At 41.3% G+C, this 25,805-nt stretch overlaps 1 protein-coding gene across 3 annotated transcripts in view; it reads left to right on the forward strand.

The window, feature by feature from the left end:
• The window catches only part of MED4 (mediator complex subunit 4), a 123,266-nt gene that overhangs the window by 91,556 nt on the left and 5,905 nt on the right, over nt 1-25,805 (forward strand). Inside the window, exons 1-4 of one of the 3 annotated variants that reach the window (XM_060129506.1) lie at nt 11,492-11,624; nt 19,228-19,262; nt 22,206-22,272; nt 24,721-24,891. In XM_060129506.1, the coding sequence (XP_059985489.1) occupies nt 22,219-22,272; nt 24,721-24,891 (225 nt within the window). In that variant the 5' untranslated portion in view covers nt 11,492-11,624; nt 19,228-19,262; nt 22,206-22,218. Of the gene's footprint in view, nt 1-11,482; nt 11,625-19,227; nt 19,263-22,205; nt 22,273-24,720; nt 24,892-25,805 lie in introns of those variants that run through there. The other 2 variants (XM_060129504.1, XM_060129505.1) reach the window with 2 other exon arrangements.

Consider the following 25,805-nt stretch of genomic DNA (forward strand, 5'->3'; position numbering starts at 1 on the left):
TATTTAGTAAACATGAGTTCATACGGATGTGCCCAACTCTAATCTATTACCACATGGGTCATTCTAGCCTTCTAGCCTTGCTTGTCTGTAACCTTCTCCAACAGTGAGAAACCTGGTTCCCACATCTGCCATCTGTTTAACTGAATTGTTCAATCCCAATATACATGTATAGTGACTTCAGAATTGTTAACCTGTATAACCTTGAGAAACAACTTTATCACCTAGACTATGGTGTTTATATACCATTTATTTTGCCTTGAGTCTTAAGGATGAAAGTTACTTAGGTCAGTACCTTTTACACTCACTGCCTTCAGTGAGGTTGTTCCATGCATATATACTACAGATAGAATATTTTGTCACATTCTTCATCCCATCCTGGGATCTCCCAACCTCCCAAATGATTTTTTTAAATTTGCACATGTTAAGGTTCACTCTTTGCGCTGCACAGTTCTATGAGTTTTTACAAATGCATAGTGTCGTGTATCCATCATTGCAGTATCATACAGAATAGTTTAACCATCCTAAAAAACCCTCTGTGCTTCACTTTTTCAACCCTCCCACCTCCTGAGCCCCTGGCAACCACTGATCTGTTTACCATCTATATAGTTTCGCCTTTTTCAGAATGTAATGTAAATGGAATCATATGTAGCCTTCTCAGACTGGCTTCCTTCACTTAGCAAAATGCATTTAAGACTCCTCCTTGTCACTGCAAGGTTTGATAGCTCATTCCTTTTTATTGATGAATAGTATTCCATTATATGGGTATACTAATGTTTATCTATTCTATGGCTTATCCAACCTATTGAAACACGGATTGGTTGCTTTCCATTAAGAATTTAAAAAAATAAATTGCAAACTTAAAATGAATCAGCAAAACTACATGACTTCCAAAAAAGTTACTCTTCCACTATGATGCATTGGGAGAAGTAGAGCAGCTGCAGTGTTAGTTGCTGTAAGACACAATGTAGTGGTGAAGAACACAGCCTCTGAATCCAGACTGCTACCTCCCAAGATATGTGAGCTGAGCTGGACTACCTACCATTCCTGGGCCTCATGTCCTTGTTTGTGAAAAGGAATAGTAACTGTACCCATAGTGGCTTAAACAGTGGTTCAATAGACGTTGGTTATTGTTATAACTTATAATAATATGTTCACGTATCATGTAGCAAGCACTTTATATATATTCTTTTATGCCTTCCAACAAAATTTCAAAGGAGCATAATTATCCCCATTTTATAGATGGAGAACCTGAAATACAGAGACTATACCTCAACTTGAACTGAAATCTATCATATTACAAAGGCTCTGATCTTCTAGCTTTACTGCAGTGATTCTCAAGAGCATAAGGAATGTCTCCTTTTACTCAGCTCTGGACATATCATCTTCACTATGAGTTGCCACACATTATGAAGGACCAACGAGAATGTGAGAAAGAGATGATGATCAGGGTGATGAAAGACCTGGAAATCCTTTCAAATGAGGCACAGCTGAAGGAACTAGAGATGGTTGGTGTGGAAAATGAAAAGTTGGGAAGGAAATACAGCAAAATGTTAACAATGTGTGTCTCTTAATGGTAGGATAACAGATGATTTTATTTTCTTTATATTTTCTAAATTTTTTAAGATGGAATGCTTATTTTGTTTTTTTAATTTATTTTTATAATTACTCTTATAATAAGAAAAAACACTTCAACAAATCACAGTTAAAAGAAAAATTTGAGTGATAGATGTTAATGAAATATTATGGTAATCATTTTGTAATTTATATATATACCATATCACTATGTTCTACACTTTAAACTTATACAATAATATGTCAATTATATTTCAACAAAGCTGGAAAAAATAACACCTATATATACACGTCTAGCACAATATTTAACCCCTTTTTGAAAAGAGACTTATTCACATTTTATTTTGAAATCTAAGACAGATTTTGAAATGTGTATTTGAAAATATAACCTTTTTTTCCCTTGTGAATTCTATGAATATAGGTTACATTGAGCAGAAAGAAAGAAAGAAAAACTTGATAGTTTTTTTCTGTGAAAGACAGGTTAAATGTTTTGCTTATGACCTCAGAAGACAGAGTTTGGTACCAATGTGTGACAATTATCTTGAAGCACATTTGGGCTCAATATGAATGGAATTGGTTGACATGTGAGGTGGCCAGCTTCCCTTTTCCAGAAAGGGATTAATCAGAGGCTGGGGTTGGGCTAGACCAGATGACCTCTGAGATCTCTTTTGACTCTTACTCTATAACTTGGGCTACTACTTGTGACCACAACATGTTTCTAATGGTTTTAGCTCATGATGTACAAACGGATGCTGTTAATAGAAATGCATTTAGTTTATTAATAGTCAGGCACCCAAGAAACACTTAGCAATTTGTTTTACATATAAGAAGAAATGTGATTGTATTTCCTTAGAATCTAATTTAGAATGTCTATTCATTCAAACTAGACTTCTTCCTTCGTGTATTAGTTTCCTAGGGCTGCTATAATAAATTGACATAAACCAGGAAGCTAAAAACAACAGCAGTGTATTCTCTCACAGTTTTGGAGGCCAGAAGTCCAAAATCATAAGCAGAGCTCTGACCCCTTGAAGGCCCTAGGGAAGTATCTTTCCTTGACCACAGGCATTCCTTGGCTTGTGGCTGCGTAACTTTCATCTCTGCCTCTGTCCTCACATGGCCTTCTTCTCTTCCCTGTGTCTCTCCTCTATGTGTCTCATATAAAGACTGTTATCATTGGGTTTAGGGCCCACTTGGATAAGCCAGGGTCATCTTTTTTTTTTTTAATTAATTTTATTTTTGGCTATGTTGGGTCTTAGTTGCAGGCATGCGTGATCTTTGTTGTGGCATGAGGGATCCTTCACTGCGGCGGGTGGGCGGGCTCTTTGCTGTGGCACACTGGCTTCTCTATAGTTGTGGTGTATGGGTTTTCTCTCTAGTGTGGCATGCTGGCTCCAGAGTGCGCAGGCCCTGTAGTTGTGGTGTGCAGGTTCCAGAGCGCATGGGCCCTGTAGTTTGTGGCATGCGGGCTCTCTAGTTGAGGCGTGTGGGCTCCATAGTTGTGGCAGGTGGGCTTAGTTGCCCCGCGGCATGTGGGATCTTAGTTCCCTGACCAGGGATCAAACCCGCATCCCCTGCTTTGGAAGGCAGATTCTTCACCACTGGACCACCAGGGAAGTCCCAGCCAGAGTCATCTTATCTTGAGACCCTTAACTTACTTAATTTTCCAAGTACCCTTTCTCCAAATAAAGTCACATTCACAGGTTCTGGGATGTGGACATATTTATTTATTTATTTATTTATAACATCTTTATTGGAGTATAATTGCTTTACAACGGTGTGTTAGTTTCTGCTTTATACCAAAGTGAATCAGCTATACATATACATACATCCCCATATCTCCTCCGTCTTGTGTCTCCCTCCCACCCTCCCTATCCCACCCCTCTAGGTGGTCACAAAGCACAGAGCTGATCTCCCTGTGCTATGCGGCTGTTTCCTACTAGCTATCTATTTTACATTTGGTAGTGTATATATGTCCATGCCACTCTCTCACTTCATTGGGTTGTGGACATATCTTTATGGAGGTCCACCGTTGAATTCACTATGCATTTGAATCAAGAAGTTGTTGAGATATTTTAACCATTCTCTTTCTGACATTGATTCCTTACTCTAGTTCTCCTTTTCTCCATCCCTGCCTATCTTCCTGCCCATCTCCAACACTTAGCCCAGCCAACTTTTACCTTCTTAGGAGTTTCTGATTTCACCTCTTCCAGGAAGCCTTCCCTGACCAGTGTTGTTTTGTTTGCCTTCTACAGGCCCAGCATTTAGTGTGATCCCTGGCACATAAACAGAGCTTAATAAATATCTGTTGAAAGAATAAATGAATCTATCAAAGGAGGCCAATGATGATTCCTACCTTTCTTTGGTATTACTGAGAAGTGGTAAGTTTTCAATGATACCTGGAGAACTTCAGGCAGGAGATAAGACTTAATCTTTGTAAATTTTTTAATAAATTTATTGATTTATTATTTTTGACTACGTTGGGTCTTCATTGTTGCGCGTGGGCTTTCTCTAGTTGTGGTGAGTGGGGCTTACTCTTCGTTGCTGTGTGCAGGCTTCTTGTTGCGGTGGCTTCTCTTGTTGCGGAGCACGGGCTCTAGGTGCAGGGGCTTCAGTAGTTGCACCACACAGGCTCAGTAGTTGTGGTGCACGGGCTCTAGAGCGCAGGCTCAGTAGTTGTAGTGCACGGGCTTAGTTGCTCCGCAGCATGTGGGATCTTCCCGGACCAGGGATCGACCCCGAGTCCCCTGCATTGGCAGGTGGATTCTTAACCACTGCACCACCAGGGGAGTCCGGAGACTTTATTTTTAGAAGGTTTGTTAATTCCAGAAAACCTTTGCATTGAAACCACACCATGAATATTTAAAAAGAATGAGATGTTTAACTTAAACTGTTTTTTGTTCTCAAGGCACAAGAATGTAGGGAGTTAAAGACAAATTGCCACACTTTCCACAGGGCTAATGACTTTAATTAATGTTGAAGAATTTTGGACAGTGGGAGTTTTTTGTTGTGTTGTGTTTTGGAATGAGGAGGATAAGGTTCTTCTGATGAAAGCTTCCCAGTGTAACTAGGACAGGAGGATGAAGAAGATAAGGGGCTTTGTTCAGCTTGTAAAACTTCTCTTGATGTAGGACAGCCCCAGCTGGATTGACCAGAGATAACTCGGCTTATTAAAAGTAGTTAAAATGGCACATTTTGAGGCTTTGTAATTGATTTAAAATTTGAAGTTGCTAACACAACATTGTAAATCAACTATACTCTGACATAAAATAAAAACTAAATAAAGTTTTTAAAGAAACATATACATATAAATTGAAGTTGCTGCCCTAAAACCCAGCAACTTAATGGGAACCCACCCCTTCCCCTCAGTAGCTTTTTGAGAGGTGATTTATGGTTCAGAAACCATAAATGTGATTCTTGACATCAGAGCTTGCTCCTGAGTTGAGTGTTATTTTTACCTGGGATTAGGGACTCTGAGGCCTGTGCTTTGAGATACAGTCTCAAGGCTTTCTGCTTTTTGAAGAAGGAGTTAATCAATGCCGTGGGCCTGTTTTCCTTTTCTCACTGCCTGACCACTGGGAGAGAAATGCCTGAGTCTGACTCTCCACCTCCACCCCTGTGGGTTTGACCTGGAATGTGAGTCTTCAAGCTTACTTTGGGGACTGGCTGCGGGAAGGAGCTTCAGAACAGAGGAAGCTGGAATGAACCATTATTTCTGGAGTTACAAGGTACCAGGGACAGTACCCACCACTGCGCTGCCGAATATTCCATTTTTGGTTGAGGATGTTATAAATATTTGGAGTTGCTTTTGAGACTCTTCAAGGAGAATATGGACAGAAGTCATTGACAGTAAGGCTTTACCAGTTAGAAGCAAAATTGTAGACAACTACAGTTTGTTTTCAGTGTCTGATGATTTCAGCATCTCTGTCAACAACAACAAATCCAATAATTGTTATTGGTGTCCACTCCATTTCAGACAGTATTCTAACACTGGGGCTATGTCTGTGAGCAAAAGGGCCAAGAGACCCTGTCCTCATGGAGCTTACATTCTAGTGGAAGAGACAACTGGCAAAGCACACATCAAGTGAATTATATAGAATGTTAGAAGATGACAAGTGCTGTGGGAACAAAGTAGAGCAGGGTAAAGGCGATGGAAGGTGGGGTGAGACTGCAGTAGTAAACAGGGTGGCCAGGCTGGGGGTCCTGGAGAAAGTGACGTTTGTGCAGGAAGTGAGAGGCTAGCCATGGGCCTAGCTGGGGGACAACGGGTGAAGACAGGGAGAATGGCCAGTGTGAGGGCCCTAAGGCAGGAGTGTCCTGGTGTGCTTGTGGACCACAATGGCTAGAGCAGAATGAACAAAGGGAAGACAGAAGAGCCAGAGAAGTAATGCCAAGTCAGAGAAGTAATTACTTCTGTGAAGACAGAAAAGCCAGAGAAGTAATGCCAAGTCAGATGACGTTGGGCCACAGAGCTAACAGTGTTCGGTTTTCACTCTGAGTGGGATGGCGAGCTGCTGCAGAGTTGTGGGTTATTTTGGCGCAGCACGTGGGATCTTAGTTCCCGGACCAGGGATCAAACCCGCGCCCCCTAGTGGAAGCGTGGAGTCTTAACCACTGGACCGCCAGGGAAGTCCCAGCTGCAGAGCTTTGAGCAGAGGAAAAACATGACCTAACTTGAGTTTTAAGAGGATCACTCTGACCGCCATGCTGAGAATGGTCTGCAGACATCGGGGGAGAAGCCGGGAGAACGGTGACAAGGCAATTTCAGGAAACACCGGTGAGAGATGATGGAGATGTGGACCTGCAATTAGAAGTGGAAAGGTGAGGAGTGGAAAAGTTCTGGGCACGTTCTGGAGGCAGAACCACCTTGATTTCCTGATGGATCGGCTGCGGCGTATGAGAAACAAGGAGCGGAGTCGAGGATAACCCCAAGTTTTTTGCCTGGACAACGGAAATGAAGAAATTACCATCAACTGAGTCGAGGGAGGCTGCAGGTGCTTTGGGTGGGACGGTGAGGGGCGTAGAACAGGAGCTCTGCTTTGCTTATGTCTTTCAGACACCCAGGTAGAGGTATCTAGGGGGAGCTGCAATACAAGTCTGAGTTCAGAGGACAGGTCTGGGCAGGAAATAAAAGTTTGGGAGTCGGTTTACGGGTAGCATTTAAAGCCACTGGACTGAATGAGGTGATCAGACGTGAGTGCCGATAGAGATGAGGGCCTAGCAGTGGCCCGAAAACACTCTTGTGTGTAGAGGTCAGGAGGAACCGGGAGGAAGCAGCCGGAGTGATGGAGAAGAGAGACCAGGGAGGAAGCAGAAGAATGAAGAGGGTCTGGCATCTTAGAAATCAAGTGAAGAAAGCGTTATCGAGGAGAAGGGGTGATGGACTGTGTCCAGGGCTGCTGAGAGATCAAACACAGCGAGCACTGACCGTTAACATTAGGCAGCACGGAGGTCTCCGGTGACCTTTACGAGCTGCGTTTCGGTGGGGAAGTAAGGGTGAAAAGCTAACTGAAATTGACACAAGGAAGGAATGGACTTGGTAACAAAATAGTCTGAACTCTTTGCTGCACAGGGGAGCAAAGAAGGAAAGCAGTTGCTGGAGTGGGAAGCGGTGTCAAGAGAAGAATTTTTAAATAGGAAAAATAGCAGCAGGTATGATGAGCAGGATGAGTAGGGGGTGGAAAATACCGCAAACTGGGTTTTGCTTAAACAGTAGAATATTTTCTCACAGTTATGGAAGCTGGAAGTCCAAGATTAAGGTGTCAGCAAGGTTGGTTTCTCCTGCAGCCTTCCCTTGGCTTGCAGACGGCCGCCTTCCTGCTGGGTCCTCACACCATCTTTCCTCTGTGCCTACACATCCCTGGTCTCTCAGTATGTCCAAATTTCCTCTTCCTATAAGGACACCAGTCAGCTCACCCTAACAGCTTCACTTTAACTTAATTACCTCTTTAAAGGCCCTACCTTCAAATACAGTGGCATTCTGAGGTACTGGGGGATAAGGCTTTGACATATGAATCTTGAGAGCAAATAGTTTGGAGCCCATAACGACACCCTCCATCTATACAGTGCATCATAGATGATCATCTCAACACACCACTTTATTTGTACATGTTTGCTTTGACTTTCTGCCCCTGGAACACATAAGTTACACAAACTTTCCCTTTGGGGACCTTCAGGTAGAAGGTGTTGTTTTTCTAAGACCTAGGGTTGGTATCATCCTTACCCTCCAATGCTTGCAAACTTTTTCAATCCACAGTAAAAAATATATTCTGTGTTTGACCTAGTAGCCACATACATAAATATACAACCGAAAAAAGTGTCCACAAAGTAGTGATATGCACTTTGATGAAATGTTCTGTTCTATTCTGTTTTTTTAAAAACCTCTACAGAGATATCTGTTAGGTATCTCAAACAAATGATAATTCCTAGTTACATGTAAATAATAGTGTAGTAATGTAAGCACTGACTATCGATTTAACAAAAACTTGGATTTTATAGTAGAAGGACCAATTAAAGATGTTGAGAGTGGTTGCCACTAGGGTGAGGGATGTGACAGGATGTGGGAGTTGGGGAGGTGGTGACTGAAAACTCTGTTTTTGTGAGCTTTTCAGGGCTGTTTGACTTTTTAATCATGCATTATATAAAAAAGTATATACATTGATAAAAATAAAAAATGATTTTAAAAAGACATGTAATGTATGCAGCCACCTCTGTTGACTCAGGGGCAGCCTGATTAGTTTCTTGTTCTCACTCAAACGTCCACCAAAGGTTGTAGCTGCTTTTTGCTCAAATCTCTGAACTGTGTGTTTGACGGTGCTTGTGTTTTAGACAAGAGGTGCCCAACCCATTTTCTGTACATGAAGGCAACTCTTGCTGTAAAAAGAGGCAGGACAACCAGAGGCTAAGAGCACAGACGTTGGAGCCGGTCCCTGGGTTCAGATCCCAGCTGTGCCACTGACCAGCTGTGTGGCCTGGGGCGAGCCTCTCCACTTCTCCGCCTCCAGCTTCATTATCTGTAGCATGGAGATAATTACAGTGCTCACCTCTGGGAGGTTGCTTTGTTTTTTTAATTTATTTTTTATTTTATTTTATTTTTGTCGGCGTTGGGTCTTTTTTGCTGTGCGCGGGCTTTCTCTGACTGGGGTGAGTGGGGGCTACTCTTCGTTGCGGTGCAAGGCTTCTCATTGCAGTGGCTTTTCTTGTTGCGGAGCACGGGCTCTAGGCGTGGGGGTTTCAGTAGTTGTGGCACACAGGCTCAGCAGTTGTGGCTCACGGGCTCTAGGGCGCAGGCTCAGAAGCTGTGGCGCATGGGCTTAGTTGCTCTGCAGCATGTGTGATCTTCCCAGACCAGGGCTTGAACACGTGTCCCCTGCATTGGCAGGCCGATTCTTAACCACTGCACCACCAGGGAAGCCCCATCTCTGGGAGTTTTATGAAAAGTAAAGGAGTTCATTTTTTAAACATACTTAGAACAGCACCTTGAGGTTGCATACATAAATATTCATAAGAAGGTGGTACTTACCCTTTTCGATTCTATAGATTGAGAAAATCTTTTGCACTCAAAGTTACCATGAATTCAGTTATCATAACAATACAAATATATAAAGTATTCATATTTAATTACAGTTGACCCTTGAACAACACAGATTTGAACTGCGGGGGCCCACTTATATGTGGAAGTCTTCCAACAAATATAGAAACTGCATTTTCATTTTACAGATCTTTAAATTAACTAAGTGTGGGGAAAAGCTTGTGTTTGATTACAGATCACAATATATAGAATCAAAAGAACTAGGGTTTGAGTCCTGATTCTGTCCAATCTTATTTCAGCTTTCTGCCTTGGGTGAGTCATTTAACCATTTCTTTGTTTTTGAGGCAAAGATAGCAGTATTCCGATTGGCACCCTTAACTCTCACGTTGCTCAAGGCTCAGCTGTATAATATATTATAAAATAACTCATATTTTGTTTCTCACGCTTAGGTCTGCACAGTTTGCAAAAGAGTGTATCAGTAGGAAGTGCCGTTACTTATCAGTCTATAGAGACTGTTCAGTGTGCATGTGAATTTGCACAAATCTGAGGGGTATGGAGTTCACAACACACATATACTGTCCACATATTAACCCTCATTATCTGTAAAGTAGGACTTATAATTGGTCATTTTTAACTAATTAGAACCCTCCCAGAACTTTTATGTGGAAGCTACGCTAATATGACCTCTCTCCCCCCACCGGAATCCTGACCCAAGACAAACCTGTAAGAGTTGAGTAAACAAAACCCACACAGGCTGCAGGAGTTTAGCCCGTTGGAAACTTAACATAAGAAATTATTGACTAGAGCTACTGGGAGGCATGCTTAGAATGCAATTGTAATTAAGAAAGCTTAAATCTAATTTAGTCCATTGCCTGAGAATTGACTGTATTAAAAGAAGGGGTTAGCCCAGAGCAGAAGTGGAGGGTGGTTGGAAAATAAAAGGTGTCCACGAGTCTCTTGCACTGTCTAGGGAAGGAGGCACGCTGACTTATGAACACAAATATGCCAATCTCTTTAACGCACATATCGCTACACTATGGAGGTGCAAATCCATATGATTGCATCAATTAAGTTTTTATTTATGTTCATTTGTTCTGCCAAGTTTATCAAGCGACATTCTGGTGATAATTTATGGCTTCCTGTGTGGGTTTGTCTATGAGTATAATTGTGCTCATTGTAAGAGAATAAAGTGGCATTCTGGATTATTATTATTATTCGGCAGTTACCATGAATGAATTTATTTAGCATGAGTCCCAAGGAAATCCTCAGCTCTGGGTGTCCAGCAGGAGTCAGGTTTGGCACGTTCAGAAGGACAGAGCAGAGGACAGGACTGGAATGAGGGGACCACAGGTACTCCTGCCTCACTCCCAGCTGTTGTCTGTAGGTGACAACTTTCCAGCTCACCTTCTGTGACAGCAACTTGGGCCAGATACAGAGCTCCCACTGCCAGTGCTGTTTAACTTCGAGTTTTCCTAGTAAGGAAGGTCTCCTACTGCATTATTCTCCCCCAGAAAAGTGGGCTAAGGTACATTTTTGGTTGATTTGGAATGTGTGCTACATCAATTATTTAAACTATTTTCAACAACCATTTTCATACTATATTGATGGATTCAGTTCGCTGGTCATCTTGAGCAATGAACAAAACAGTTTGTTGGGGGATGTATGATTATAAAGATGGAGTACGAAATTGTGGAAGCAAGCCAAGTGTCCCTGACAGATGAATGGCTAAGCAAGGAGGGAGGGAAGAATGGGAAATTGTTGATGAACGGATACAGAGTTTCAGTTTTGCAAGATGAAAAGAGCTATGGGGAAGGAGGTGGTGATGGTAGCGCACAGTATGAAAGTACTTCATGCCTCTGAACTGTACACTTAAACACGGTTAACATGGTCCATTTTATGCTAAGTGTATTTTACCACAATAAGAAAATAAGATGGATTTCGGTTCCTGTCCCAAAGTGCTTACTGCCTCCCTGAGAGCCCAAGCAGGAGGGTAGGAACAGTGTTATGGGAATGCAGACTAAAGAGAGGTTAATATGAGGAGACCCCGGCCTATTTTACGAAGAAACGACACAAGAGGCAGGCCATTATGTAATTCCCTCAAATGGTTGAAATCCGTTGAGCAGAAGCTTCCCATTCCAGCTGAATAACCTAAGGCTTAGGAGACCCTGACCGCGATGGAACCCCTCCCTGTTCTCGGTTTGGCTCTCGCTCCAAGGGTTAGACCCGAGAAGCCCTCGCTGCCCAGCAGATGGCGCTGGAGCTCGCAGGGCACCTCCAGGAGCACAGGGGGCGCTCCCGCCCGCCTCTCGTCCCCCGCCTCGGTGACCCTTCCTTCCGCTTGCCGAGCCCGCCTCTCCACGCCTGCGCGTAGCTGCGCGCACGCTGGGCCGTTGCGGAGAATGGCGGCGTCTTCTAGTGGCGAGAAGGAGAAGGAGCGGCCGGGCGGCGGCTCGGGAGCTGCAGGCGGTAACAGTACGCGTGAGAGGCTGCTGTCTGCGCTGGAGGATCTGGAGGTCTTGTCGAGGTGAGGCCGTCGGCCTGAGGGCCTGGCTGGGGCTGGGCAGGGAGGTCTGACTCGGGACCACCGGCCTGTCTTGGGCTTGGTGGGGAGGGCCACGCTCGGGGCTGCGGCGCACGCTCCCAAGGACAGTGCACGAAGGTCGGGACGTGGGCCTGCAACCCTCAGGGGCTCGGACGGCATATTCCCCCTTTAGAGGACATTTTAATACTGACAGTGACTCTGGAACCCCTGACTGTCACAATCGTAGCGAACCTTAGAGGTCGCTGGGTGTGAGTCCCTTCGTCCACCGACACTCGACAGACATGTCAGGAACTCCCCTGGGTGCTGCGCGCTGGGAGAGGTCTTGCGGGGGAGGCTGGATGTCGACGAGAAGGAGCCCAGTGTCAAGGGGGAGAGACTTACATGTCAACAGTGACTGTGGCACGGAGCTTGTTTTGATAGGTAGTTAGGGCAGGCTTCCTGGAGAAAGGACTGTATGGGGCGAATGAGTCCCGCAGACCTATTAGGCGGCATGTGCCTGGAACAGCATGTGCAAAGGCCTGGAACAGGAGCACGCACGACTTGGTGCTGGAATTACCAGTTTGGGGTGGCTGGAGTGCAGTGTGTGTGGCAGAGGTAGGAGATGAAATTGGATGTCCTCCTCCTTATTCTGCCATTTTTCATGGTAATCTGTCAGATTGAAGCGTTCCTTAGCTCCAATGCATTCACTTGGATGTTAAAATTGTTCTGGTTCTTACTCCTAAAATGTTCCCATCCCCACTGTTATAATTAATTCTTAATGCAGCTTTCCAACAGTTTCACTTGCCTTAATGCTTCTGCATTTTATCCTTCTATATTACCTGAGAGCAGAGCTATCTTTTTAAAAAAGCCTCTGGTATTACTTTTCTGCTTTAGAATATTTGGTAGCTTCCCATTGCCCAGTGAAGTAAAGTTCAAACTCTTTAGCTTATCGTGCAGTAAAGCCATTCTCCACCCCTGTTAATCCATCTTGTTGTCCTTACTTACTGCCGCATCCCTCTGCCCTCCCATACCCTTTATTCCAGCCTCGGTGAATGCTCCCCATTCTCAAGCTGGCTAGCTTCCTCATCTTCAGTACCGTTTTTACTCCACCTCCAACTTGATGAATCATTCATTTACCCTCCAGAATCCAGTTCAAGTGTCACCTTTTCTGTAGTCAACATTCTTTGACGTTTTTGAATAAGTCTTATATATAGGCATACCTTGTTTTATTCCACTTTATTGCACTTTGCAGATTTTTTTTTTTACAGATTGAAGCTTTGTGGCAACCCTGTGTCAAGCAAGTCTGTTGGTGCCATTTTTCCAACAGCATTATTTTTAAATTAATACTGTTTTATTTTTTAAACTTTCTTTTTTTAATTTATTTTATTATTTTTTTTTAATATTTATTTTATATTGGAGTAAAGTTGGTTTACAATGTTGTCTTAGTTTCAGGTGTACAGCAAAGTGATGCAGTTATACATATACATCTGTAACCAAGTCCAGGCTCCTACTGCTAACCACATGACAGGCTAATAAATCAAGAGATGAGGTGTTGGGGCAGGGAATAGAGACTTTATTCAGAAAGCCAGCAAACCGGGAGGATGCTGGACTCATGCCCCGAAGAACCATCTTGCCTGAGTTAGAATTCAGGCTTCTTTTATACTAAAAGGGGAGGGGCTAAAGTCAAAAATTTAGGTCAGCCTCCTGCGGGGATGTGTTCATTTCTTCCTCCCTGCAGTCTTTCACAGGTGGGCCTGGTCAAGATGTTTCACATGAGCTCAGCAAAGGTGTTTTAGCTTAATGCTCATTACCCGGAGGCAGGACTCCCAGAGATGGGCCATCATGTATAATTTAAGCTTATAGGCAACGTCTCTTTAGTAATTAACTTGTAATAGAATACAAAGGTTCTTCCCTATTACAGATTTTTCTTTTTCAGATTCTTTTCCCATATAGGTTATTACATACAGAGCTCCCTGTGCTATACAGTAGGTCTTTGTTGATGATCTATTATATATAGTGGTGTGTATATGTTGATCCCAACACCCTAATTTATCCCTCCCCCCCACCTGTCCCCTTTGGTAACCCTAAGTTTGTTTTCTAAATCTGTGAGTCTGTTTCTGTTTTGTAAATAAGTTCATTTATATCGTTCTTTTAGATTCCACGTATAAGTGATATCATATGATATTTGTCTTTCTCTGTCTGACTGACTTCACTTAGTATGATAATCTCTAGGTCCATCCATGTTGCCACAAATGGCATTATTTCATTCTTTTTTATGGCTGAGTAATATTTTATTGTATATATGTATCACATCTTCTTTATCCGTTCGTCTTTTAATGGACATTTAGGTTGCTTCCATGTCTTGGCTATTGTAAATAGTACTGCGATGAACATTGGGGTGCATGTATCTTTTTGAATTACGGTTTCCTCTGGATATGTGCCCAGGAGTGGGATTGTTGGATCATATGATAGGTCTATTTTTAGTTTTTTAAGAAACCTCCATACTTTTCTCCATAGTGGCTGTACCAATTTACATTCCCACCAGCAGTGTAGGAGGGTTCCCTTTTCTCCACACCCTCTCCAGCATTTATTGTTTGTAGACTTTTTGATGATGGCATTCTGACTGGTGTGAGGTGATACCTCATTGTAGTTTTGATTTGCATTTCTCTAATAATCAGCGATGTTGAGCATTTTTTCATACGACTGTTGGCCATCTGTATATGTTCTTTGCAGAAATGTCTATTTAGGTTTTCTGCCCATTTTTGGATTGGGTTGTTTTTTTGATATTGAGCTGCATGAGCTGTTTGTATATTTTGGAGATTAATCCCTTGTTGGTCGCATTGTTTGCAAATATTTTCTCCCATTCTGTGGGTTCTTTTCGTTTTGTTTAAGGTTTCCCTTGCTGTGCAAAAGCTTTCAAGTTTGATTAGGTCCCATTTGTTTATTTTTGTTTTTATTTTCATTACTATAGGAGGTGGATCAAAAAAGATCTTGCTGCTATTTATGTTAGAAAGTCTTCTGCCTATGTTTTCCTCTAAGAGTTTTATAGTATCTGGTCTTACATTTAGGTCTTTAATCCATTTTGAGGTTATTTTTGTGTGTGGTGTTAGAGAGTGTTCCAATTTCATTCATTTACATGTGGCTGTCCAGCTTTTCCAGCACCACTTATTGAAGAGACTGTCTTTTCTCCATTGTATATTCTTGCCTACTTTGTTGTAATTAACTGACCATAGGTGCATGAGGTTATTTCTGGGCTTTCTATCCTGTTCCACTGATCTGTAAATGTGTCTTTGTGCCAGTACCATACTGTTTTGATTACTGTAGCTTTATAGTATAGTCTGAAGTCAGGGAGTCTGATTCCTCTGGCTCTTTTTCTTTCGCAACATTGCTTTGGCTGTTTGGGGTCTTTTGTGTTTCCATACAAATTTTAAGATTTTTTTCTTCTAAAGATCTGCAAAAAATGCCATTGGCAATTTGATAGGGATTGCATTGAATCTGTAGATTGCCTTGAGTAGTATAGTAATTTTGACAGTATTGATTCTTCCAATCCAAGAACATGGTGTATCTTTCCACCTGTGTCATCTTCCCATTTCTTTCATCAGCGTCTTATAGTTTTCAGAGTACAGGTCTTTTGTCTCCTTAGGTAGGTTTATTCCTAGGTATTTTATTCTTTTTGATGCGATGCTAAATGAGATTGTTGCCTTAATTTCTCTTTCTGATCTTTTGTTGTTAGTGTATAGAAATGCAAGAGATTTCTGTTTATTAATTTTTGTACCCTGTAGCTTTACCGAAATCATTGGTGAGCTCTAATAGTTTTCTGGTAGTGTCTTTAGGATTTTCTTTGAATAGTATGTCATCTGCGGTGACAGTTTTACTTATTTTATTTCTTTTTCTTCTCTGATTGTCATGGTTAGGGCTTCCAAAACTATGTTGAATTAAAGTGGTGAGAGTGGACATACTTGTCTTGTTCCGGATCTTAGAGGAAATGCTTTCAGCTTTTCACCTTTGAGTATGATGTTAGCTGTGGGTTTGTCATATGTCTTTATTATGTTGAGGTAGGTTCCCTCTATGCCCACTTTCTGGAGAATTTTTATCATAAATTGGTGTTGAATTTTGTCAAAGGCTTTTTCTGCATCTATTGAGATGATCATATGGTTTTAATTTTTAAGTTAATGTGTATCACACTGATTTGTGGATATTGAAAAATCCTTGCATCCCTGGGATAAATCCCACCTGATCATGGTGTATGATCCTTTTAATGTATCCTGGATTTGGTTTGCTAGTATTTTGTTGAGGATTTTTGCATCTATGTTCATTAGTGATACTGACCTATAATTTTCTTTTTTTGTGGTATTTTTGTCTGGTTTTGGTATAAGGGTGACGGTGGCTTCATTAAATGAGTTTGGGAGTTTTACTTCCTCTGCAGTTTGTTTTGTTTTTTTGTTTTTGCGGTACGCGGGCCTCTCACTGCTGTGGCCTCTCCCGTTGCAGAGCACAGGCTCCGGATGCGCAGGCTCAGCGGCCACGGCTCACGGGCCCAGCCGCTCTGCGGCATGTGGGATCCTCCCAGTCCGGGGCACGAACCCACGTCCCCTGCATCGGCAGGCGGACCCTCAACCATTGTGCCACCAGGGAAGCCCTGCAATTTTTTGAAATAGTTTCAGAAGAATAGGTGTTAACTCTTCTCTAAATGTTTGATAGAATTCGCCTGTGTAGCCGTCTGGTCCTGGACTTCTGTTTATTGGGAGTTTTAAAATCACAGTTTCAATTTCAGTACTTGTGATTGGTCTGTTCATATTTTCTACTTCTTCCTGGTTCAGTCTTGGGAGATTGTACCCTTCTAAGAATTTGTCCATTTCTTGTAGGTTGTTCATTTTATTGGCATATAGTTTAAGAACAGCTAATGGTTAATTGGAAAATACCTCCCTTGCTACTTTTTGAGCCAATTTTTTCCACTTGCTTGAATTCTGGGTCTTGTTCTGTTTGAAATATTCCCTTGAGCTCTTTCTTCTTTTGGGAGAATTCTCACCAGAAGCCCAAGTCTAATACTTGATTGACTTCTAGAATTTTTGCTAAGGAATCTTGATGACACTGATGAGTGTGAAATTAGTTGAGTTAAAATGATCCTTATTATTTGTTCATTTTGACTAACCACATGGTATGGATGGTGGTAATTAATTTTTCTGTAAATATGTTGACTTTGTGAAGAAGTAACACCCCCTTTGGGAAGCAATGGATGCTGCCTTTTGTTCTGAGTAGGTCTTAGTCTGAGAATTTCAAATCTTTGCCTTAGTATAACCAAAGAACTGTTACATCTCACCCTTCTACTCTGGAGTCCAGTAAATTCGTTTCTTTTCTCAGCTTTACTTGCTGTAACATAATTTGTCTGTTTTGCTGAGTAACCCTAGTATATATTTCATGTCCACCAAGTTCAGGAACTGTGTTTCTGAGCCTACCCATTCAGTATAATGGTCTTTGAGAACATCTCCTGACATTGGACAGCCCAGTAGTCAATATTGAGATCTTGCCTCTAGATTGGCTCCTGGGCTGTCTATCTATGGTGTGTTTACCTGATGCTGTCGGTACTATAGGAGTGCATATACTTGGTATTCATGTACTCTTTGCTTGAGATAGCATAGCTAAGTAATTTATCAGTTATGTTAAATTTGAGACTAAATTGAAATTCTCTTGTATCTAGATTTGACCAATTTATCCCTCTCTATATTTGATTCTTGATTGTCAAGTATAGCATTTTCCGTTTGATGAAGTGTATTTATCCACTGAAATTCTGAATCATTTAAATTTTCCTCAGGAACCTCGGTGTTTCTGAAACTTTCTCCTTCAGCTTTCCCGTTGTACATGATCACCTGAAGTGCTGAGTTCTCTTTTGCTTCCTCTAAAAGAAGCTGTAGTTCTTCTGCTTCCCATGCTCCAGGAATGCCAAAAAGACTTGGATTTCTCATTAATTTGTAGTCCTCACTGAATCTGTTGACAGATTGGTTAAAGCCTTCTTTCTTGAGGCGCTCTGCTGCCTGTGGTAATAGCCATTGTCTTAGAAGTTCGTTTTTCTTTTTCTCTGATTTTCTCATGCCGTATCAGCCACATTGTTTTATTTGTTCATCTCTAAAGAAAGACTGGGTGACAGTAAGCAAGTGAGAATTTCTCTCTTTTATAATCCTGGAAATGGTTGTTGGTGGTGATGGAAGAGATGTCACTTTGGTTTGCCACCTAAGACTCATTGGAACTCCTCCACAGAATGAGGCTGCTCCAGTGTGACTGGCTTTCCAAAAAGTCCCATTATGTGGCCAGTCACACATAGATACTTATACTGATTCTGTGATATGTGAAGTTTGTCATTATCCTATGAATGAACTTATTCTCTTTGCATTTTTTTATGAAAAATGAAAAAAACCTCATTATTGTAACCTCTTGACTTTAGAAAGTAGTGGTTGTGAAATTTGGCATATATTTTTTTACTCTTACCTGATTATATAGGCTTCTAGTATATTATTGGGGTGGCCAAAAAGTTCCTTAGGTTTTTAAGTAAAAATGAAAGACACATTTTTTATTTTCACCAAGAACTTCATTGAACAACGTATTCACCCTTTTGTTCCACTACCTTCTGCCATTTTTCAGGCAACTTCATAATTCCATCTTCCCAAAACTTTTTATCTTTTTGAGCAAAGAACTGTTCCAGGTGCCTTTTACAGTCTTCCAGGGAATTGAAATTCTTTTCATTAAGAGAATTTTGTAAAGACCGAAATAAATGGAAATCTGAAGGTGCAATGTCTGGTGAATACCGCAGAGGAATCATAACTTCCCAGCCAAACTGTAACAGTTTCTGCCTGGTCATCAAAGAAACATGCGGTCTTGTGGTATCCTGATGGAAGATTATGCATTTTCTGTTGACTAATTCTGGACGCTTTTCGTGCTTTCAGTTGGTCTAATTGGGAGCAGTACTTGTTGGAGTTAATCGTTTGGTTTTCTGGAAGGAGCTCATAATAGAGGACTCCCTTCCAATCCCACCATATATACAACATCACCTTCTCTGGATGAAGACCGGCCTTTGGTGTGCTTGGTGGTGATTCATTTCACTTGCCTCATGATCTCCTCCGTTCCACATTATTGTACAGTATCCACTTTTCATCACCTGTCACAATTTGTTTTAAAAACGGAACATATTCGTGACGTTTCATTAGAGAATCACATGCGGAAATATGGTTAAGAAGGTTTTTTTTGCTTAACTTATGTGGAACCCAAACATCAAAGCAATTCACATAACCAAGATGGTGCAAATGATTTTCAGCGCTAGGTTTCGATATTGTGTGTCAGCTATCTCCCGCGTGGTCTAACGTTGATTGTTCTCAATTAATGTCTCGGTTTGATTGCCATCAACTTCAACTGGTCTGCCTGACTGTGGAGCATCATCCAGCGAGAAATCTCCAGCACAGAACTTCACAAACCACTTTTGACATGTTTGATCAGTCACAGCGCCTTCTCTGTACACTGCACAAATCTTTTTTTGCATTTCAGTTGTGTTTTTACCTTTCTTGAAATAATCAAGCATAATGTGCTGAAAATGTTGCTTTTTTTCTTCCATCTTCAGTATTAAAATGGCTACACAAAAATTCACCAGGTTTGGTAAGTGCTTTTTTAAATGCATGCTGACATGACAGCTGTCACAGTACAGTCTAACAAGTTCTTTTGAATGAAGTTAAAGACCACTAAGCGCTGCTAGAGCCATCTACGGAAAAAACCGAACGAACCTTTTGGCCAATCCAATACTTTGTAAGATGTGATAGAATCAGGTAGTCTTTGGAGGAATTTAAAAAAATAGAAACCTATAGGTAGACTGTAGTCTAAAAAGTTTTTCTTAACCTGTTTGTAACTCAGAACTCATTGTGGAACAGAAACCACATTGATAGGAGTCTTGAGGTTTCCCCACCAGCCTATTAATTGTTTACCTGGGGCTTCCCTGGTGGCGCAGTGGTTAAGAATCCGCCTGCCAATGCAGGGCATGGGTTCAAGCCCTGGTCCGGGAAGATCCTGCATGCCGCGGAGCAACTAAGCCCGTGCGCCACAACTACTGAAGCCCGTGCGCCTAGAGTCTGAGCTCCGCAACAAGAGAAGCCACTGCAATGAGAAGCCCGCGCACTGCAACTAGAGAAAGCCCGCGCACAGCAATGAAGACCCAGTGCAGCCAAAAATAAATTTAAAAAACAAATTAATTTAAAAGAAAATTGTTTACCTGAAGTGTAGTATCACAAATAATATAGGACCTAACCCTGTATAAGTTATATTTGTGTGGAAATGTGGGAGGATTCTAATTTGGCATGCCAGGAGTACAGCTGCTTCCTTTGTAGCGCTACGGGCCTCCCACTCCCATAATGAGAGAGAGGACAGGGGGTCCTTCAGCCTCTCTTCACCCTTGGAGTGGACAGAGGTTTCCACTTTGTCCTAGACAGTTAGTGAAGAGCACTGAATCTTACAGACCTCTCCCTCCCTCCCTTAAAGTAAGCCCTTGTAAGGTTTTCTGTTGATTTATACTCCCAGATTGGCAAGAAAGGGTCATTCTGCATCTCCCACCATACCCCCAACCCCTTACCACCATCCCTTCCCCACAGAAACCAGCTTTTATTTAGGCCAGGGGTTCTCAACTCTCTTCATCTCATTAATGGGGTGCAGAAAAGGGCTAATATAACATGCTATTTTCATAAAATGTCTGTTTAATCCATTAGCAAGTCCTGTCAGCTCTGCTTCCAAAATATATCCTAAATCTGTCCATGTTTCCCCATTTCCATTACTAAATCCTAGTGGCTAGGACGTAGTCAAAGCCAGTGTCATCTTTTGCCTGGGACACTGCAAAAACCACCTAACTTGATTCCCTTTCTAGCTCTCTTACAGTCTGTTCTCCAGATAGTTCAGCAGTTGTTTAAAAATGTAAATCAGGTCATGTCCTTTGCCTGTTTAAAATAATCCAGTAGCTTCTCTTTGCACTTAAGAGTGAAATACTAATCCTGTACCCTGACCTACAAGGCCCTACACAATCCAGCCCGCCCCCTCCCTCTCTCTTTCACTCCCTCCCTCCCTCCATTGTCCTTATTTTGTATCCTGCTCCCTGGTGCCTGCTGTGCTCTGGCCACATTTCCTCAAACCCGTCTTTGAGCCAGTGAGCTAGCTGGGTCTTTTACCAAGCATTCTTTCCTCCCACATCTCCTGGCTGGCTTCTCTTGTTTAATTCATGTTTTACTTCAAAGATATTCCCATAGAGAAACCTTCCCTGACCACCCAGTTTAAGTAGCCAAAACTACCTCACTGACCCTCTCTGGTTTAACACTGCTCTATTTTCTTCCTAACCCCTGTCACTCTGGTTTTACTTACATATTTTTTGTCTTCTCTATTAGAATTTAATTGCCATTGTTCACTTTACTAACCCAAGCATCTAGAAAGTGCCTGGCACGTAATAGGCACTCAAGAAACATTTGAATGAGTGAATGAAGACTTTTTATTCCCTTATCTACTTTTTTCATTAATTAGGTAATTAATTCATACATAATGGTGTATGGGAGGGAGGTTGAGTCCAATTTGCACCATCCACTAAAATAGCCTGAGGCTAGTGAGTGGAAGGTGGAACTATGAAGGTAAAAATAGCATGGCAGCCAGTGAGAAGGTACAAACCCTGGGCTGACTAGTAGTGTCAGGTAGTTAATTGTGAAGCTGTCCTCTCCTGGATAATTTCTGAATTAAGTCCCATCTATCAACAGTTTTGAAACTAATATATAGAATATTACCTGCTACACATTTTTCCCCAATCATTCTACTGTTTTTCATGTAGAAAATTAGCATATTTAACAAATGAGCATTCTAGAAATGTATGATTTATTATGTGTAAGTATCCCTCTTAGCTGATACCTGTTTGGTTAATTTAAAAATTTGCAGGTGAGAAGTTTTGTGTCACAACTACTCAGTTCTGCCATTGTAGTGGCAAAGCAGCCTCAGGCAATATGTAAATGAAGGGGAGTGGCTATCATCAAAGAAAAGTTATTTACAAAAACCACAGATGGGCTGCATTTGGCCTGTAGACCCCTTATGTAGGAGTTTTTCTTGCATAAACCACGCATAATGCATTGTCTGCATTTTCTACTTTGGTTTCTTTAAAGTGAAATGAGCACTTGGACACTCATCAAGCAGACTTAGGGCAGGCTCTTGCTGAGTTTTTATGACTTTACTTCTCCTGGTTCCATAGTTATTCCTTACAAACCTCTGTTAAGTGTTTCCAAGCTTAGGTTTTTATAGAAACAGTTTTTCCTATTCACAGTCATACTTCATTTGTATTTATATACTCAATTTATACAATTATAGTAATAGTAAAGTTTGAATAAATGGGCCTGGTAATGAACACAGCTGAGTCTTGGTGAGAATGTACTGTGCCAGTGAGAGCTGAAGTCCACAGTCAAAGTGGCCTGTGGGGCAATAGCTCTGAGTACTCAGCTTGCTGTGGGTACTGTGAATCCAGCAAGTCAGGTGGAGATCAGGTAGAGCCTCTATTGTATTTACTTTGCAAACTTTGGTTTTGTTTTATAGAGAACTTATAGAAATGCTGGCGATTTCTAGAAACCAAAAGTTGTTACAGTCTGGAGAGGAAAACCAGGTAAGTGGTTTCTTTTTGAATTAAACACAAAAAAACCTCCCATCATTTCTACAATTTCCTATTTATATTTACTTTGTGTGAGAACAGGAAGATCAGATTCTATTAAATTATTAATTGCAGTTTTTAAATTGAGTTTTTTTCATCATTTAGGTAAGGTATAATTGACATGTAATATTGTTTTTTTTTGTTTGTTTTTTTGTTTTTTTTGCGGTACGCGGGCCTCTCACTGTTGTGGCCTCTCCCGTTGCGGAGCACAGGCTCCGGACGCGCAGGCTCAGCGGCCATGGCTCACAGGCACAGCCGCTCCGCGGTATGTGGGATCTTCCTGGACCGGGGCACGAACCTGTGTCCCCTGCGTCGGCAGGTGGACTCTCAACCACTGTGCCACCAGGGAAGCCCGACATGTAATATTGTATTAGTTTAAGATGTATATCATAACAATTTGATATAGGTACATAATGCAAAATGATTACCACAGTAAGTTTAGTTAACATCCATCACCTCACATGGTTAAGTTTGTTTGTTTGTTTGTTTTTTTGCCACGCGGCATGTGGGATCTTAGTTCCCCAAGCAGGGATGGAACCCACGCCTCCTGCAGTGGAAGTGTGGAGTTTTAACCACTGGACCACCAGGGAAGTGCCCAGTTTTCTTTTATTTTTTTTTTCCTTAAACAAATTTTATTTATCTATCTATCTATTTATTTATTTATTTTGGGCTGCATTGGGTTTTTGTTGCTGCACATGGTCTTTCTCTAGTTGTAGTGAGCAGGGGTTACTCTTTGTTGCGGTGCGCAGCCTTTTCTTGTTGTGGAGCACATGGGCTTCAGTAGTTGTGGCGCACGGGCTTAGTTGCTCTGCAGCATATGGGATCTTCCCAGAGCAGGGCTCGAACCTGTGTCCCCTGCATTGGCAGGCGGATTCTTAACCACTGTACCACCAGGGAAGTCCTTTCTCTTCTTATGATAAAAACTTCTAAGAAAATTGCAGGGAAAGTGGCACCTTTTCATGTACCTGTTGACCATTTGTATGTCTTTGGAAAAATGTCTGTTCAGTTCCTCTGCACATTTTTTTTTTTTTTTTTTTGCGGGCCTCCCACTGTTGTGGCCTCTCCCGTTGTGGAGCACAGGCTCTGGACGCGCAGGCTCAGCGGCCATGGCTCACGGGCCCAGCCACTCCGCGGCATGTGGGATCTTCCCAGACCGGGGCACGAACCCGTGTCCCCAACCCGTGTCCCCTGCATCGGCAGGCAGACTCTCAACCATTGCGCCACCAGGGAAGCTCCTGCACATTTTTTAAGAACTTTTTGAAGTTGCTGAGATTTATTCTCTTAGCTATTTTCAAATTTGCAGTACTGTATTCTTAATTATAGTCACCATGGTGTACGTTATATTTCCAGAACTTATTTATCTTATAGCCTGGAGTTTGTACCTTTTGACCACCTTTACCCATTTTGCTGCCTTCCCCCTGGCAGCCACCAATCTGAGCTCTTTTTCTATGTGTTTGGCTCTTTTTACATTCCACATATAACTGAGATCATATGGTGTTTGTCTTTTTCTGTCTGACTTATTTCCTTTAATGCAGTGTTCTTAAGGTCCATCCATGTTATCCCAGATGCCAAGATTTCCTTCTTTTTTTGTGGCTGAATGATATTCCTTTGTGTGTGTGTGCATGTGTATAGATTTACATCACGTTTTCTTTATCCATTCATCCATTCATGGACACTTAGATTACTTCCTTGTCTTGGCTATTGTGAATAATGCTACAGTGAACATACGAGTGCAGATATCTTTTCGAAAATAGTGATCTCATTTCCTTTGGATAAATACTCAGAAGTAGAATTGCTGGATCATATGGTAGTTCTAATTTTAACTTTTTAAGTAACCTCCACACTTAATGGAATGTTTTCCACAGTAGTTGCACCAATTCAGATTCTAAGGGTTCCCTTTGTCTCCACATTCTCACCAACATTTGTTATCTTTTGTCTTTCTGATTATAGCTGTTCTAGCTGGTGCAGGGTCATATCCAGTTGTGTTGATTTGCACTTCCCTGGTGATTAGTGAAGTTGAATACCTTCTCATGTATTTTTGGCCGCTTGTATATGTTTGGAGAAATGTCTGTTCAGTTCCTGGTGTCAACTAATAAAATCATCTCAAATTTTACCTTCCCTGAGAAATGAATAAACCTGCTCATTTTGGCATATTGCTAGTTCTGAAAGGTTTGTTTTATTTTGTGTGAAAGAATAGCATATAATTAGAAAAAGCAGAAAACCTTGATATTAATCTCTTCTAAAATAATCATAGGTAGGCTATTTTTAACAATGATTAGTAAACAGTACTTTGAAGGTGTTAAGACTTTATGGACTAGCCAATTCACATGTGGATTCTTTGTTTCACTGGAATGTAGTTCTTCAGTATTCTGTTGTCTGCTTTAATCACCTATTATCTGACAGGTCCTGGAGTTGTTAATTCATAGAGATGGGGAATTTCAAGAACTAATGAAATTGGCACTTAATCAGGGAAAAATCCATCATGAAATGCAAGTTTTAGAAAAAGAAGTAGAAAAAAGAGACAGTGATATTCAGCAACTACAAAAACAGCTAAAGGAAGCGGAACAGATACTGGTAAGTTGATAGAGGCTGTTTCTTAATGTAAAAAAGGATACTATTTACTCTATTTCTGAAAAATAAATCTATTACAATTTTGAAGTGGTAGAAAACTTGAATTTCCAAGTCTAAAAGTGACCCCTTGTCACTTTGGTTAGATGAAAGACCATGTCATTCCCTTTTTTTTTAATGTTTATTTATTTTATTCGTTTATTTTATTTATTTATTTGGCTGCATCTTGTCTTAGTTGCGGCACGCAGGATCTTTTCGTTGTGGCATGCGGGCTTCTCTCTAGTTGTGGCATGTGGGCTCGAGAGTGAGTGGGCTCTGTAGTTGCAGCACGAGGGCTCTCTCATTGAGGTGCACGAGCTCAGTAGTTACGGCACGTGGGCTTAGTTGCCCCGTGGCAACTGAGATGTGGGATCTCAGTTCCCTGACCAAGAAGAAGGCGGATTCTTTACCACTGGACCACTGGGAAGTCCCTCCCTTTTTAATTATTGTTTTCCGATAGTCTGCATTACTTTTGAGCCATATTTTCATTATTTGAAGATTTCACAAGTTTGAATTAATAGAAATGGGAAGTTTTACTTTTATCCTGTCCTAAGTTTTCATTTGTTAATAGTCTAAATCTCTACTTCAGTTTTAGAAATAATTTTTGAAATCAGTAAAAGTATATACCAATTTTATATATTGATTAAAATTTACATTTATTTAGTCTTCCATCCTAAACTAGATGGGATTTATATGTAAATAGATATAGATATATGTTAAGGACTCTAGTTTTTCCTTTCTTGTTCTTGGCTACTATTTCAAAGAGACAATTTATTTGTTATTATTTGCTCAGTTATTTCACTAAATACTAACTAATGTAATTGTTATGTGGTGGTATTGCAGGAAGACTTGAGTTTGATTCTCATATGGACCAGACATTG

The sequence above is a fragment of the Lagenorhynchus albirostris genome, chromosome 18 (genome assembly GCF_949774975.1).
Source record: "Lagenorhynchus albirostris chromosome 18, mLagAlb1.1, whole genome shotgun sequence".
Lineage (NCBI taxonomy): Eukaryota > Metazoa > Chordata > Mammalia > Artiodactyla > Delphinidae > Lagenorhynchus > Lagenorhynchus albirostris.